Source organism: Siniperca chuatsi, linkage group LG21, assembly GCF_020085105.1.
Source record: "Siniperca chuatsi isolate FFG_IHB_CAS linkage group LG21, ASM2008510v1, whole genome shotgun sequence".
Lineage (NCBI taxonomy): Eukaryota > Metazoa > Chordata > Actinopteri > Centrarchiformes > Sinipercidae > Siniperca > Siniperca chuatsi.
In genome coordinates this window covers 9,190,201-9,207,357 of record NC_058062.1, presented here as the reverse complement: position 1 = coordinate 9,207,357, position 17,157 = coordinate 9,190,201, and the positions used below count along the sequence as shown (strand labels likewise).

General features: G+C 39.4%; 2 protein-coding genes and 1 long non-coding RNA gene across 11 annotated transcripts in view; 2 read left to right on the top strand and 1 right to left on the bottom strand.

The window, feature by feature from the left end:
• The window catches only part of rhbdf1a (rhomboid 5 homolog 1a (Drosophila)), a 29,056-nt gene extending 17,586 nt beyond the window's left edge, over positions 1-11,470 (top strand). Inside the window, exons 4-19 of one of the 4 annotated variants that reach the window (XM_044180571.1) lie at positions 446-550; positions 2,020-2,233; positions 2,605-2,811; positions 3,071-3,193; positions 3,347-3,510; positions 4,177-4,428; positions 4,553-4,664; positions 4,786-4,860; positions 5,682-5,843; positions 5,954-6,054; positions 6,140-6,203; positions 6,640-6,734; positions 6,841-6,916; positions 9,017-9,117; positions 10,118-10,271; positions 10,443-11,470. In XM_044180571.1, coding sequence (XP_044036506.1) covers positions 446-550; positions 2,020-2,233; positions 2,605-2,811; positions 3,071-3,193; positions 3,347-3,510; positions 4,177-4,428; positions 4,553-4,664; positions 4,786-4,860; positions 5,682-5,843; positions 5,954-6,054; positions 6,140-6,203; positions 6,640-6,734; positions 6,841-6,916; positions 9,017-9,117; positions 10,118-10,271; positions 10,443-10,862 — 2,425 coding nt within the window. In that variant the 3' untranslated portion in view covers positions 10,863-11,470. Of the gene's footprint in view, positions 1-442; positions 551-572; positions 632-2,019; positions 2,234-2,604; positions 2,812-3,070; positions 3,194-3,346; positions 3,511-4,176; positions 4,429-4,552; positions 4,665-4,785; positions 4,861-5,681; positions 5,844-5,953; positions 6,055-6,139; positions 6,204-6,639; positions 6,735-6,840; positions 6,917-9,016; positions 9,118-10,117; positions 10,272-10,442 lie in introns of those variants that run through there. The other 3 variants (XM_044180570.1, XM_044180574.1, XM_044180573.1) reach the window with 3 other exon arrangements.
• A 40-nt stretch (positions 11,471-11,510) lies between these two features.
• aanat2 (arylalkylamine N-acetyltransferase 2) lies at positions 11,511-16,643 on the bottom strand. 6 transcript variants are annotated; one of them, XM_044180580.1, is made up of 4 exons: positions 16,629-16,643; positions 13,080-13,250; positions 12,509-12,663; positions 11,511-12,361 (listed from the first exon to the last, which is right to left on the bottom strand). In XM_044180580.1, the coding sequence occupies exons 2-4, from the start codon at positions 13,243-13,245 to the stop codon at positions 12,056-12,058; spliced, it is 627 nt and encodes a 208-aa protein (XP_044036515.1). In that variant the 5' UTR covers positions 13,246-13,250; positions 16,629-16,643; the 3' UTR covers positions 11,511-12,055. The 6 variants fall into 6 exon arrangements, with proteins under 6 accessions (XP_044036515.1, XP_044036511.1, XP_044036513.1 ...); XM_044180576.1 differs by lacking the exon at positions 16,629-16,643 and adding an exon at positions 16,462-16,594; XM_044180578.1 differs by lacking the exon at positions 16,629-16,643 and adding an exon at positions 16,262-16,399.
• LOC122868536 lies at positions 13,082-15,924 on the top strand. Its single transcript, XR_006376142.1, has 3 exons — positions 13,082-13,220; positions 13,310-13,355; positions 14,431-15,924. It is a non-coding gene; the product is annotated as an uncharacterized LOC122868536 (long non-coding RNA).
• Positions 16,644-17,157: the final 514 nt, after the last annotated feature.

Sequence of the window (17,157 nt, the reverse complement as noted above, 5' to 3'; positions counted from 1 at the left end):
TATATATATATATATATATATATATATATATATTTTACATCAGATAGGATGTGTCTCGAGTTTGCACATTATGGAATGAAATGCTATTTAATATAAGCAGCACATGCTTATATAAGATTCATGAGTTAAATGGAGGATGTTGGCTGCCTGTGTCCAATGGCATGTAAAAAAAAAAACTAGTGTTTCTGCTTTCCTTGCCTTTTTCCAAATTGCATGGCTGTTTCAGATTAACAATCTTGATGTCATCTGCCCGGTAATAATTTTCCTAATGTGGTAAATCTCAATGAAAAACAAGTCTTAACCTGCTTTGCTCTCTCTGCATGATGGCTACAGCACTGTCCAGCTGCACTTTTCCTTCTCACTGTCGGTTGTCTTTTCTCTTTCCTTCTCCTTCCTTCTGTTCCTTCTCGCCACCTTCCGGCCCTACTCTGCCTGGTCACAGCAGTAGGAGGGTGCACTTTGAGCGGATTAACACGGTGCCCATTAAGGGGCAGCGGGCTGCTCGCCGCAGCACCAGGAAACACCACTCACTCTCCAGAACCCTGCTAAGGTACGGCAGGGTTGCATTATGTGCATTATGACTTCACATGACTGCGTTAGGGTCAGATCTTTATACTCCTGACTCCAATAAGTGAGTATACTGTATGTATGTTTAGCTCACAATGTTAATTCTAACATGATTTTTCCAATGTTGCTTAAAAATTTAGATTTTTATTCACCTGACAGAGAGTGTTACATATGATACACTTGTCAAGAATTGTTGTTTCTCACTCAGTCACCGGCTGTTGCAGCTGTAAATCATGTCATTGCCACAGAGATTTCTTTTTAAATGAGTCATAAGAGGACCCGAAACCAAAAGCTGCAATTTTCCTGTTACAAATTCCTCTTTCTTTCTTTTTATTCAGAGTTACAGTAATGACCCAACAGGGCAGCGAGAGGGGCCACACATTTCCCTACACATCTGTCAAACAGCATTCATCACAATAAATTGTTGCTTCTGAGTGGTATTTGTTAATAAGCCAGCATTTTAAGGCTGACATGCCAGGTCTGATGGCTTCTTCAGTGGACACTGATTAGACAAGTCTGGGCCATGACTATGTTCCACCATACTCATAGAAACTAAGGTTAGTGAGGGCATGTCCACTGCTGCAAAGAAAGGCACACTTATGCTAAAATATTAGCTGTACAATCATGTCACTGATACGTATTTTGAGTGCAGAGGACCAGGCAACCAGCTAAACATATTCACTGAAAGCAAGAGCAGGCTGAGCTAGTGAGAAATAGATTCTAACTGAACTTCACTGAAAATTCACTCTGCAGCTGGTAATTAGTGTAGAAACAGCTAGCTTGCCTGAACTTTCCTTTGAAGAATGTTTCCACTTCCACTTCCTGCCCTCGGGGTGCAGTAACATTGTTTGCTCTGGTACTTATTAGGCTTCAACTTCAACAATGTGATTGTATGTATATTCTTCAAGGTTTGGTGGAATGGGCCAATATGGAGTCGAGTAGGACACAATTAAAACCTCAGAAAAATCCCTCATTCTCTGATAATTGGATTAGCTCTCTGCTTGTGTCAGTTAAGATTAGGAAAATCTGAATAAATTGGATTTTATTTGCAGCATCACAACGCCAGCAATCCCTCTCTTGCTCTCTCTTTCTTTGAACATTTAGACTTTGGAGAGTTTGTGACTCTCCACCATGCATTCAGTGTGTGTGTGTGTGTGTACCTGGCTGACGGTCTTTTCTGGTGTGTCTGGACATAAACATGCCCAGGCTTGTTCCCTCTACTGGTCTTATTACTTGCACTATCTAGGGCACTTTTTTACATCCGGGGTAGTGTGGTCTCAGTCCCACGCATGTTTGCTGACCCACTTCTCCAGGAGTTAAGAGGGTCATCAATGAGTGCCTTTATATCTCTTTGGCAAGTTTCATCATGCCAGATAGCATTTAATGAATTCAATGAAACATGTGTGTGAGTTTTGTGACCCAGAGCTGAAAGGTCAGTGTTTGTGGTGTTAGGGGAACAGCGGACTGGTTTGGGGTCAGTAAGGATGGCGATGCCACCCAGAAATGGCAGAGAAAAAGCCTGCGCCACTGCAGTCTGCGCTACGGAAAGCTGAAACCACAGGTCATACGAGAGATGGATCTGCCCAGCCAGGACAACATCTCCTTAACCAGCACTGAGACCCCGCCTCCTCTTTATGTCCCCACCTCACAGCATGGCATGCAAAAGGTAAAGGAATAAATGGGTTTCTTTGCTAAATGCTGATCTTATTTGAATCCATATTTTTTTATGAAAATATGTCATGCAGATGGTGGATAATCATGTACTTTAACCTGAAAAAATAAACAAATTATAGGTTTTTTTAAAACTTCCCAATACCGGTATTGATCATTCTTTAACTAATGTTCTTGAATATATCAACTGAGACATCAGCTTGGCACACATGTGCATTATGACCAAAAATTCTCTTTTTGTGTTAAATTGATCTTATTTACAGCATGTGTTGAATGTCTGAGGTCAAATATGGCTGTCTCTTGATGATTAATATTTTTTTTATTTTGTCTTTCTAACTACCACTTGTTGAACCCATTGGTCTCCAGATTGTGGACCCATTGGCACGAGGACGAGCCTTCCGTATGGTGGAGGAGGTGGATGGCTATAGCGTGCCTCAGACCCCCATCACCCCTGGAGCCACCTCGCTTTGCTCCTTCACCAGCTCCCGCTCAGGTCTCAACCGACTGCCTCGCCGACGTAAGAGGGAGTCTGTTGCAAAGATGAGCTTCAGGGCCGCAGCAGCGCTGGTCAAGGTGAGTGAGAGGGATGAGCTTTAAATACAAATATGTACAATGCTTGTAAAAATAACATATACGCTATAAATAAACAGGAAAATAAATGTACCAAAACACTTGTTATGAACATTCCTCTCTGTACTTGATTGGACTTTATTGGTATTGTATTAGTTTGTAACCTGCTGTGATAGAAAGATTACAGCTGTGAATGCATATGTATGTGTGTGTGTACGTGTATGTGCGTGTGTGTGTGTGTGTGTGTGTGTGTGTTTCTCAGGGGCGCTCATTACGGGAGAGCACTCTAAAACGGGCCCAAAGACGCAGCTTCACCCCCGCCAGCTTCATGGAAGACGACATGGTCGATTTTCCTGATGAACTGGACACATCTTTCTTTGCCAGAGTAAGGAAGGAAAAACAACGATGTTGTTATGCTGTTGTTAATATGTAACCATGTTTATTTATAATAGAATAATAATCCTAATTTTAAAAACCCATGGGATTACAATATTTTGCACCTCTACTCACTATTTTCTTTCTGCTATGTTCTTTCTAGGATATTCTGATGCAGGAGGAGTTGTCCACATACGCAGATGAGGTGTTTGAGTCACCGTCTGAGGCGGCCATGAAAGAGGAAGAGCCAAGCAGCAACAAGGATGAGATGGAGCTGACAGGCAGTGCCCTAGATAAGACAGAGCTGGAGAGAAGTCATCTCATGCTGTAAGTTGCTGTACACAGTGGCCACAGTCACTAAATGTCTAATGATGCAGATCCATATTACTGGAAACAGTTTTCACTGTGAGATTTGCACATAATATGCACATAATGTCAAACCAACTTTCATCAAGTGTACAATAAAAGGTGATTTGTGATTTGGTAAAAAAAACAAAAAAACACAATACACACACACACACACACACACACACACACATATATATATATATATATATATGTGTGTGTGTGTGTGTGTGTGTATATGCATATATATACACACATATGTATGTATGTTGTATGTGTGTGTGTGTGTATATGCATATATATACACACATATGTATGTATGTTGTATGTATATATGTATATATATATATATATATATGTATATGTATGTGTGTGTATATATATATATATGTATGTGTGTATATATATATATAAGTGTAAAAGTGTGTGTGTATAACGCTAAAAAGTTAGCTTAGGTTTTCTCAGCTCTATCGATAATCACTCTGACAAAAACATGAATATTATTGATCTGGTTGGTGATAGTGCCAGATGATGCCACTGAACCCTTCAAAGTAATCAGGTGTCAAAAATATATTTTAAAAAATCCCAGATAATGGATCGCTTTTCACTTCTGTCTCTCCCCTTCATCTCCTCTGTTAACTCTTCCAGACCTCTGGAGCGAGGGTGGCGTAAAGCCAAAGAAGGAACTCCAGGACCACCAAAGGTGCCCTTGCGGCAGGAGGTGGTGAGTGTTACCGGACAGCGCCGTGGGCAGCGCATTGTTGTACCTGTCAAGAAGCTTTTTGCCCGAGAGAAGAGGCCTTATGGATTGGGCATGGTAGGGAAGCTCACAAACCGCACCTACCGCAAGCGCATTGACAGCTACGTCAAGAGGCAGATAGAGGACATGGATGACCATAGGTACTGCACTTTCCCACATATCTGACTAATGAGCACTTTCTTTCTGCTTCCCTCTGTAGATAACACTGATAGATGATGAGTGCTGCTGTTCTTTAAAAATATATATACTCTCTGTCTCCTCTAGGCCTTTTTTTACATACTGGATCACCGTTGTCCATTTGCTCATCACTATCCTGGCTGTATGCATCTATGGTATTGCACCAGTGGGCTTTTCCCAACACGAGACGGTTGATTCTGTGAGTAATGGCATAGTTGTGATGAGCGTCTTTGTTAACACACCTTAACAATATTTTCATCTCATTCCAACTACTTCCATATTGATTGTACTCTTTGTGATTTGGATTTCTTCTGATTTAGGTTTTAAGAAACAAAGGTGTGTATGAAAATGTCAAGTTTGTACAGCAGGAGAACTTTTGGATCGGGCCGGGTTCGGTAAGCACTCTTCTCTTGATAGTGTTTCACAGATAAAAATAGAATAATATAGCCGCAAGCAGCAATGATCGGGGTCCAAGCAGATTGCGAGCATTTGGATGCTTGTTTCTTATTGACAAGAAGCAAAACTCTTGATTTTCTTTCAAATAATTCACCGTGGTCATCACTATATGCTGATGCTCTGTTGAGGTATATAAATCTACTTTCAGAAACATTTGATGTAGCTTATGATCTTCAGTGAAGACATGTTTCACATGACTACATTTGTTGCTATTTTAAAATGGATTGGCTTGTGTAATTGAATTGAACGGACTGACGTATCAAAATTTCTTAAGATCTCAACTTAAGATCAGTGAAGTAGATGACTCTGTCTAAGTTTTGGGACGATTGGCCCAGCGGTTTCTGATGAGATGTCGAAAATAGGATTTTGAGGAAATTGAGGAAAGAAATCGCAAAATTTGACATTTTTAGAACAGAAGACCAGATGCAGATGACTTAAGAGATTAAAATGATGAAAGAATTTGTACTCTAGGCCAAGCCATTATCAGGATAATTGCGAAAACATAAACTTGATTATTACAGCGCCCCCTTGAGGTCAGTGAGTGTCATTATATGTGCCTGGGTAGAGGGTGGAATTTGCAACCCACCTACCAATTTTGGTGTTTCAGTGTTAACAGTTTTTGCTGCACAAAAACTTTTAGCAGAGAAAAATTAGAAGAATAATGAGAACAAAAACAACAGGCAGCCCCAACAAGCAATAATCATGTGTAAATGTCTTTAACTAAATACTACATCTTAGATTTTGTTCTATCCATTGTTAGGAATATCTGATCCACTTGGGGGCCAAATACTCTCCATGCATGCGGCAGGACAAGCAGGTGCATGATCTTATCAGGGAAAAGAGAGCTATCGAGCGCAACTCTGCCTGCTGTGTGCGGAACGATCGCTCCGGCTGTGTCCAAACCTCAGAGGAGGAATGCTCGGTCTGTAAACAAACCCAGTTATTATTTGTGTTCCATGACCTTTTATAATTCAAATACAGATAGAATCTGTGGGCAATTCTAACCCCTTCTGTTTGTGGTTTTATTTCTAGAGTACTCTAGCTGTGTGGGTAAAGTGGCCGAGGCATTCCAGCACTCCCCAGTTAAATGGTAAAGACAGACAGTATGGCTCTGTGTGCCATCAGGATCCCAGGTAAGATACACTAGACGTGCACAGTATAAATGAGCTGATACGGGTTGGTAAATATAATGTGTGCATATTGTTTGTCTCATTACAGGATATGTCTAGAGCCTGCCTCAGTATCACCGCATGAATGGCCTGATGACATCACCAAGTGGCCAGTAAGTAATGTTACCAGCAGCATATTTCAGTCTTATTTCTCAGTTTAATCCAATGGTACGATTGTTGAATAACATAGAAAGGCTAGTCTTTCTTTTGATATGCTACTGCTTTATTACCTCCCCAAAAATACACACATAATTTAAACATGCCAGTTTGCTGGGGGTGTAGCAGAGTTGTAAAAGTTTCCTCTCCAGAGTTGATATGGCACTATTTTGTTTTGAATGGAACTCTGGGATAGATCAAGAAATGCCACAAATCCACCCCAAACAGGCAATCTCCTTTTTTGGTTTTAATTTCAAAATGTGATACCGCTTTTTAGTTTGATGAATCCTGGAAGGATATCACATTTTGGCACTGTGTTCTGATGAAGCTTTAAAACTTTAAATTGCTGCTACAAAAAACAAAAAAAACTAAAACAACTTCTCTGGCTTTTAGATTTGTACCAGGTACAACACAGGGAACCACACCAACCTGCCTCATATAGACTGTACCATCACAGGCCGACCATGTTGCATTGGAACTAAAGGGAGGTGAGAAGAGCTAATGAACCTATGACAAACATTTATCCTGGACTAGTAAAACACATCATGTATGACTAGTTTATTAATTTAGTAATTGCTGCTTGTTTTCTTTAAGGTGTGAAATCACATCCAGGGAATATTGTGACTTCATGAAGGGCTACTTTCATGAGGAGGCTACTCTCTGCTCTCAAGTAAGCAACTTTCTCCTTATTATACACAAATGAGATATTTTATCGTATGGACCTGTACCGTAAACGCTGTCAGATTTTTTATTTTGAACATTTAAAATAAAATAAAATGTATATGTTAAAAAACAAAAACAACTAACCAATAAACAGTCTACATATACAACCAACTTTCAATAAGCAACATAAATTTAACATTTCATGTCCGAAACGGAGTAGGAAGAAGCAAATGCTTGTCTAGTCCTACCCCTATTCTATTCTAATCCATCCACACTCAGTCAATGAATAACATAAACCAACTCACCGCCCCAGCGTCCATCCCCGTAACTAAACTACTGTGTTTATCATCTTCATACATAATCAACAACACTACCCCATCAAGAATGTGAAAAGGAAAACATAAAAGAAAATCCAGTGACAACAATATCACCATTTGCATGCTTTACATTCCCCTTCCTCATGTCTGTACCTCGCAAGAATAATTTCTTTGTACATCTTTTTAAACTGTCTGATATTTTTACTTTGTTTGATTTCTTCCTCCAGTCCATCCCACAAAATCACCCCACAAATTGACACACACATACTTTTAAGATTTGTGCATTGGAGGAAACATTGTTTCAAATAAAATTTCCCTCTCAAGTTATAACCCCCCTCTCTGTCCAAGAACAGTTTTTGTATATTGCCAGGAAGTAAATTATTTCTTGCTTTGTACAATGTTTGTGTAGTCTTAAATTCCACCAGATCCCTGAATTTGAATGCATTTGACTTTAAAAACTGTTTGTTAGTGTGTTCCCGATATCCAACGTTGTTTACTGTCCGTATGGCTATTTTTTGTAGCATGCATAATGATTGTAGGGTGTTTTTGTAGGTGTTGCCCCATACCTCCACACAGTAATTCAGATACGGTAATACAAGTGAACAATGCAAAGTGTACAGTGCTTTATGATCCAGAATGTGTCTAGTTTTTCCCAGAACTGCAACGCTCCTAGCCAACTTTGCTTGCACAAATTTTATATGAGGTTTCCAGCAGTTTTTGTGGTCTAATATCACACCCAGAAATGTATGCTCCTTTAGTCTTTGTATAACAACATTGGCTATCATTCCTTACTCCAAACATCATAAGTTTAGTTTTGCTGAGATTTAATGATAATTTCTTTGTGTCAGACCACCTTTTTACCACCTAAATTACTCATTTCTGCCATGACCACCTCCAAAAGCTGCTGAAAGTGTGCCCCAGAACAGAAAATATTGGTATCGTCCACAAATAAAACAAATTTCAATATTCCTTTAGGACCTAATACTGACCCCTGTGGGACTCCACAGATAATATCCAAACATGTTAATTAGTAGTCTCCCACCTGCACAAATTGTTGTCGGTTTCCTATATAGCTTTTCAGCCAGTTCATCCCTCTGATGCCATACTTTTCCAATTTATTGAGTAAAATGTCACGATCTATGGTATGAATTTTTTTTTAGAGCTATAAATACTCCCACTGCATATTTTTTTATTATCTATACAACTGGTTGCTTCTTGTATTAACGCCATTGATGTTGATCTGTTTGTCCTGAATCCATACTGACAACAATTTGTGGTTTTCAATGAAATTGTCCAATCTTCCAATAAAGAGTTTTTCCAACATCTTTGAGAACTGGGAAAGTATTGACCCAGGCCTGTAATTGGTGAAATGCTGTCTATCCCCAGCTTTATATAATGGGATAACCCATTTTGAATGAATAATTACAGATGTAAGTTAGTGGGTTTATGATACCATCAATGACTTTCTTGACTAAAGACACATAAGTTTAATTCCAGTCAGTAGATGTTTTATTTTTACACTTGCTTACAGTATCAGTGACTTCCTTTTCTTCTACTGCTAAAAATAGAGCTTGGATTTCTATTGCCATGTTAAACACAGTAACCACATCAATCATATTGTTTATAGTCTTACCATTGTCAATAAAATACTGAGGATAACTTGTGTTTGTTGATCCATTTCTAAGTATATATATTCCACATACCCTTAATATTGTATTTGTTTTTCTCTAATGTTTGCACTAACATTAATAATATGTGTCATATTTCTCCTTTCCTATTTCCTTCTCCAGGTGCACTGCATGGATGATGTATGCGGACTGTTGCCTTTCCTCAACCCTGAGATCCCAGATCAGTTTTACAGGCTCTGGCTCTCACTTTTCCTACATGCTGGGTGAGTCAGTAGCTGTTAGTACCATGGAAAGAAGTTTTGCTTATTTTAAGATTTGCCCGGCCAAAGAAACTGACAAAAAGAAGGGATTTATTTAATTGTTCTATTGAAAGATATATTCAAAGAATTTTGGAATGATTTTGTTTTGTGTACAGTCAGCTTCAAACATTAGTAGGATAAAAAAGAAAACACTCTGCATATGTAAAGCACTTACCACCCAATAGTACAAAGAAGTCAGAAGTCAGCTTTGTCTCAACCTAATATACTAGATCAGTGTTTTCAAGGACTGTATTTGCACCCAGCGGTGAGGAACAGGATGATTAAAAGATCAGAATCAGTCAGGTTTATTGGCCAAATATGTTTGGCACATACAAGGAAATGTAAGTTGTCAGTAGCTCTTGGTGTACTCATAGCCACATCACAACTAAACAAATGCACAGAAAGATAAAAAGACATTCAGCTAATGTGTAAAAGACAGATATAAAAACAGAAGTCAAGTTACTGGTTGTTAACTGTATGTATAAGAAATGCAAGAGTGCATGACAGCAAAAAATGTTGGAATAAATAGTTTATGGATATTCCAATAAAATTGTACATAGGATGGCTAAATGTGCATAACTAGCTATCAGTGGTAACTGGAAATATTATTTTACTTTTATTTGAAGTACCTAAATTAATATTATTTTAAGTACTTCCATATTCCTGTGACAGTTAGTCAGCTCAAAGAGCTGACCTCACAGTTAAGAGGAGCAGTGCTTCATCTCCATGCTGCCTGTTATGTGTCTCCTGGGTAATTAAACAAAGTGCCCTCGCTACACGAACTCATTAAGCTTCAATGAGATAGAGACCGATTTTGTTGATGGGCAAAACAATTGGGCTGCTGAGGGGTTTGCCTTTTCTACACAGAGGAATTATCTTCCCAACACATGCTGCTTTTTAACCACATACACACACATATGTCACATTGCACACACAAGCACTTTGTCCATTTCTGTCCTCCCAGGATCCTTCACTGCCTGGTGTCAGTGGCTTTCCAGATGACCATCCTGAGGGACCTGGAGAAGCTGGCAGGCTGGCTGCGCATCTCAATAATTTACATCCTGAGTGGTATCACTGGCAACTTAGCTTCAGCCATCTTCCTGCCCTACAGAGCAGAGGTAATCACCAGTCTAACACTCACAAAGTATCAGTGCCAAAATATCACAGTGCATTTATGGGTCTTAATGTGTGTCAGAGATCAGGTTTATTATGAACACCATATAATGCAAATAACTTTAAAATCATGTTTTTGTAGTTTTATGTCCCTCTCTATGCTGTCTTTGTCTCAGGTGGGGCCAGCCGGCTCTCAGTTTGGGATCCTGGCCTGCCTTTTCGTGGAGTTGTTTCAGAGCTGGCAGATCCTTGCCCAGCCCTGGAGGGCCTTCACCAAGTTGCTGTGTGTGGTGCTCTTCCTCTTTGCCTTTGGGCTGTTGCCCTGGATCGACAATTTTGCCCACATTTGTGGCTTCATCTCTGGCTTCTTCCTGTCCTTCGCCTTCTTACCCTACATCAGCTTTGGCCGTATGGACCTGTACCGCAAACGCTGTCAGATCATTGTCTTCCTGCTGGTGTTTGTCGGGCTCTTTTCAGGCCTTGTGGTGCTCTTCTATGTCAGCCCAATCAAGTGTGAATGGTGTGAGTTGCTCACCTGCATCCCCTTCACGGACAAATTCTGCGAGAAGTACGACCTCAATGCTCACCTCCACTGAAATGTGGACACTATGAGTACAACAGGAAGGCATCGGGTCAAAAGATGAGGACTGACAGATGATGTCAGCCAGTCTGTGTCTCCACTCTGCTCCCCTTCCCTGTGAACAATGACAATATACTTGTGTTTTTTTACGCTGTCTGTATGAATACCTATGCCACGCATCTTAAGGACTTCCTTCAATCACCTCCCTGTTCACCGACAGTCATTGTCACTTCTTCACTGTTCAGTGAAACAAAGGTATGGCATTTCTGAACCTCATCAAAGCTCCCAGCTGCCCTTTACATGTGAGGCAGGAATTGGAGAAGCCAGCGCTGGTACTGGCTTACATTCACACTCCAGACATAAACAGGTTTTATTATTATTATTCAGGCAACCTCATACAGAAGCAGGGACAAAAATAAAATCTTGATACCTTTGGTGCCTTGTTGATAAATGTACCAACTACTGCCATATTTTTGTTACATTATGCTGAGCACTCGAATGTTTTCTTTTATTTGTTTATTGCTTCTCAAGAAGTGATAATTGTTTTGAACACGGTAGTGTTTTAGCTACCTGTCTACTCACATGTAACTGAAAACAACAGTAAAAAAAATGTACAAATTAAAATGGTCTGTGACTTTCTCTTTTACCAGGAAGATTGCTGAAGATTGTTTTATAGTTTATTCAAATTATAAAAAAAGAAACAACAAATTTCTGCTACAAATTTTCAATCAACAATCCAAGCATTTTTAGTGGCTGCATGATCAATATGTACATCTATTTTACAGTAATGACACTATGAATTCATCACACATTTTGATTACATTACAGACAGTGCATTGTGAATGATTTGACAAATAATAAATAAATGGAAAAACAACATTAATCTCAAAAAGCCAAGATGCTACTGGTAACACAGGGAATATAATTTGATGTCTGATAAGTCAAATTATGAACTGCAAAGCCACTGGTTCCTTTTGTTGCATGACTCTTAGTCCTCTCTGTCCTCACACAGTCCTCTCTCCTTGTTCAGTGGGATACTGTGCTGACATTCGAAGGTCCAGTAAGACCTTGTTACCAATATTGAATCCAGTCCACTGGTGCATACTGGCCCTGCGCCTCTATCCGTCCATCTGTCAGCTGTGTTTTGTTTATCTTTTCTACCCTGAGTCCATGTTCGAGGTGAAGGAGAGTGGGATAGAGGCTGATGGACTAGCAGCCGCTGTTCCTCCGTGCGTACGCCTGCCCACCGAGCATGTACTCCATCTCTTGGAAGTGCATGTTGGATACGGAGATGGCTGATGGCCCTTTCTCCTTGAAGCCGGCCTTGAGGTAGAAAGGCACCAGGAAGTCCTCGCAAATCAGTAGAGCCCGCCGGAGGCCCAGCATACAGCGCAGGTACTGCAAGTAGCGCCACAAGAGGATGGAGCCCTTGCCTTGCTGGCGACAGTGACGGTGCACTGACAGCACATGGATGTGCACAGTGGGGGTGTCTGGGACATGCTGAGTCATTGCCTCCTGGAGAAAAGAGATTACATAGAAGCATTAATTATGTCAAAGAACCCATGAGCCAAAATTCACATGCATTAGAGCAAGTTTGTCAAAATCTGTAATTTGCATGGAAAAGCAAGTTTGGTCATATTGTATTCTTTACACAGTTTCTACCTGTGAAAGCCTCTCCTTGTCCCAGCCAGAGCCGATGATGAAAGCTACCAGCTGTCCCTCCTCAAACCAACCCAGCGACAGCTCTGGGCACTTGCCCAGGAAGTTAAGCACTTCATTCAGGGTAAGTGGACACTCTCCGGACACAGAGACAAACGCTGGAGGGTGAAAAGAACCAGTTTATAGTGATGATGATGGAGATCAGAAAAAGACTACGGGATGAAAGAAATATGTTCTCTTTCAAGTTAAAACTGGCTTTAAGATGATAATGAACATCCAAAAGCAGAATTTAAGCTATGATACATGTCTACCTTCCCCAATGACAGAATGGAAAATACATATATAAATTCCCTTTATACATGTTGACTGTATATAAAGACTTGCCTATATATACCTATATATTTATATATATATATATATATATATATATATATATATATATATATATATATATATATATATATATATATAGTGTTAAAACACATCAGGTTAGTTGTATGGTGTGTGATTTTTAAATTTTTTCTTTAGTTTTTAAAGAAATATTTTGTTTGTGAACAGCAGAAACTTGACTTACCTTCTCTCTCAATCTCAAACACACTGATGGCGTCCTGTGGCGTGAGGTTCCTGAACTCGCTGGCGGGGAGGGTGTGTCGCCTCTGTCGCAGGGGGCTCACCACTCTGACAGGCGTCTTCAGAAAGAAGGGCTTGAGAAACGGTGAGCCACCAACCTGTTGTGTCATGATGCCTCAATAATACAAGACGGGAGGTTCGGATTATTTGTTAATCTGTTTTCTTCTTTTCCAGCCTTTTCCAATATAAATTTTATACTGATGCTGTAAATGCAGTCAAAGTAAGTCAAACCCTGCCAACAAAACTTTCCCTGTTCTCTGTTTGTCCTACAGCTCTTGAATGTAATGTAACTCACTCCAGTAGACAAGATGCTGACCTTTGTGTCTCTCCTGCTCTCTCCTCCTCCACCTCTCTGATCTCATCATAAAATGGTCGTCTCAAAGTAGGATAACTGCCTGTGCACGTGTCGCCAAAGTCTCTAAATCCCCTGCTTTTAAATGACAGACATTTTGTTCTTGGGATATTTCTTTTGTGATTTATATTTTTTAAACATCCCATACAGACAATTCTGTAGTTGCAGTTTTTCATTGTGCACATTATAATTACACACTAATTTGGATTAACCTCAGTTTAGGGTGTTGACAGCAATCATTTGTATTTTTCCCACACCTTAATTAAGAAAATCTTTGGTATTTTTAAATATTCACTGCGTGATGAGTATCTTTTCATGATGATGAGATTTTATGCCAGATTGGATGAGAATATATCACTGCTCACCTTCAACAGAAAAATCCTGTCGTTGAGATCTGATGACAGATTAGGATTAGTTTTTACCTAGCACATGTATATTGGCACGTACGTGTTTTTCAGGGTGCGGATGAGCCAGACGTGGTGTGACTGGATGCGGTGATATGCACGTTTTCAGAGATCAAGGGCACGTGGGCTAATTTGACTGTGCTGAGTGAGGGGGGAGATTTGTGTGGATTGCTGTTGGAATGATTTCATGCCTCAAAGAGGTTTAGCACAGACTAATTAAATGAGAGAGCACGTGCTTTGACTGCCTAGGTGAACCTGCCTACACAGACATGTTTGACTATCAACACACAGACAAGTCCTTAAAGTTCACTATAAATTATTTTTATTGAAAGATAATCCTAAAGCACTACATCACAAATTCTCATCTAAAGGAAAATATGGGCCTGTCTTTTATTTATAGTTTATTATGGGTAGTTTATTGATTGCTATTAGTTTGTTGATTTAATGTTTCCAAAAGCTTTTCTTTCTCAAGAATCTGCAAATTATGAAAGTAAACAACTTGTATTTGAAGTGGTCTTAGCTTATTTATTTCTCTGCAGAAAACACCACAACGGGGAATCTCTCACATCATCTGGACAGCTGGCTAATCAGAAATAGGAGAACATCTCTGCTCGTGAGATTATCAGATGTTAGAGGTGAACACATACACGGATGTCCAGAGATGAAATGACCTTCTCTGACCTGCGACTCTGTCAATCTGTGTGGCCTGTGAGGGGAGGGGCAGTCTGAAATAATTCTTCATGGCCTCCTAAAACAGCCTGTTGTAGCCAGCTGAATGACAAGGTTGAGTTCTGAGAATCCCAGAAACATGTTTAAGCTTTTCAGACAAGCTAATACATTTAAAAAGAGTTTAGGAAAGGAGACTGGACTTTGTGAATGCAATATATGAGTCAAACCCTAATCTCATTTACCGCGTGTGTGTATACACATAGACTTGCGCACACATTTTCTCAGTGTATTATGTTTTTACAGGAAAGCCTGAGGCTACAGTGAAACTGAATCCTCATTAAACTTTACACTGGCATGCACCTGTTGGTCCAGCTGAGCAAAGAGCAACAGTTAACTATTACTGCAGAAGAATGTCATTATGTTTGAAATCTAGATTTTCAGAGCACCCAGTAGCTAGAAAAATTATCCCAAAATGAACGTAATATCAGGCTAATATATGTGTGTTTCATCTGCACTAAATAAAGCATATATGCATTCAAGATTAGACCTAATGCTATAGAGGAGATCACATACAATGAAAAATACATTCTCCTGTTTTATTTTGTATACTTACATATAACCTATAAATAACACTCTCTATTGTAATCAAATGAAAAATAAAACCGCATTGAATTGTGTTACAATTTTAAAGGTACAATCCATAATTTTCTAACCATATAAATGACATGTATCTATATATATTTGCAGTATCCAGCATTATGTAATATTTATGTATATAATAATTTCTGATGTAAACTAATCTTTAATAGCATAATAAAACATGAATATAAACCTTTGTTGTCTAGTGATGTGTAAAAGATATGTTACTGCATTTGGTGATAGTAGGTTACAATCTTGTGTTTGGTAATGGGGGCAACATTTCTTTTAACAGAACTGATTCTTTTGCCCTCAATATGTGTGTCGGTGCACAGCTATGCAGCTACCTAAACACACTTCCAATAAAAGTTGAAGACAGCGGATTGTTGTTCCAGTTTTTACTGGAAGCAATTGTGAAACTGTGAAAAGTATTGGACACAAATTCAGTGATAGGGAATGCAAAACAGAAAACGATGAGATTTCATAAACAAGTTTGACCAATGTGTATTGTAAGAGTTAACCTAACTAGGAAACTGGATTCACAAAAGTATAGACTAGCTGTCAAATTAGCAACATAGTGCTTCAAAGTAAAAAGAATGGATATCCCAACAGTAATTCAACCGTTAGTTAGCTAGAATGCTGCATTAGCAACGCATTAGTTCCAGACAGCCAGCTTGTATAGTGGCTAGCTTGGTTAGCACTAAGCTGATCATAGAAAAACTAATTTCTACTAAATCACAAAACAGCTGTGATTAAAAAAAAGTACTTACAGATAATAAGCTAGATAAAAGATATCTCAATATTTTCTTGGACACAGATTTGATAAAAAGATAGATGTAATAATGTCAGTTAAGCACGCCCACCTGAGGGGAAAACAATCGGTACCACAATATGCAACCAATGGCTGAAACGTTAACTAAACTAAACTAAGTTCCTGTAACTAGCTACAAACATTAGATTTCAGTATGTCAAATAATTTATTTAGCACCCTATGTCTGCCAGAGAGGAAAAGTTATATTGACAAACTGAATATTGTCGGTCTATCTCAGTGCCCGTTCTCCTTACCTTGCTTTTCTTGGGAGAAACACTGATTTACTGTAACTTAGCAAGGTCACTTGCAAACATAATACTGCATAGCTTTCTGGTTAATCCACATTCCACTATAACACAGGTTGCATACTGTCAAAATGCTTTAGCTTAATTTACAGGAATATAGTTAGCCTAAAATTGACATTTGGATATTCGACCAGTGACAAAATGCTTACTGCACACGTAAACTGAGTGTCAGGATCACTATTACTCTACATTATTCCGGCTGCTGATGCCTCGATCACGTCGTATTGCCTGTATCCATATTGTATTCTTAAAAGCTCGGTTTTTTGGTTCGGCAGCTTATAAAAACTTAGTTCTGGGCTTTTTACCCTGTTGGTACCTTCACGCAATACAAAGGCAATGGAGAGCGATGAATTGTTTCCCCCTCCGGTGTGGGCGGGACTTAATTGCGCTCTGTCTCTATGGAACTGTCCCAGGTGAGGTTGCTACTAGCAACAGAATGTTCAACTGAAACCGACTGGTGGCAGAATACAGACTGTTACTATTTGTTTGCCTCTCTAGAGACAGATTGTTAATGAGCTTTGTGTTTGTGTGTGTATGTGCGTGCTAGTATTCATCCTCTTGGCTCTGACTTAGCTCTAATTAATTTGTTGACAAGGCAGGTTGTAGTGTTTTATCCTTCAGCCTTCTGGTACCAGAGGTGGTTTATTTACCAGCAGCCATGCTCGCAAATGAACCAACTGACACTCTCACAAGTTTTCTGGGGGACAACAAATGTTCTTTGTTTTCAGTACAAGTTGACTACAGCATAAAACCGTACAGGACAGGACCAAACAGAAATCCTAATCTTATGTTAATCAGAACCTCACAGGTCCATAAGGCCTTTCAGGTGGAAGATTAACAGAGAG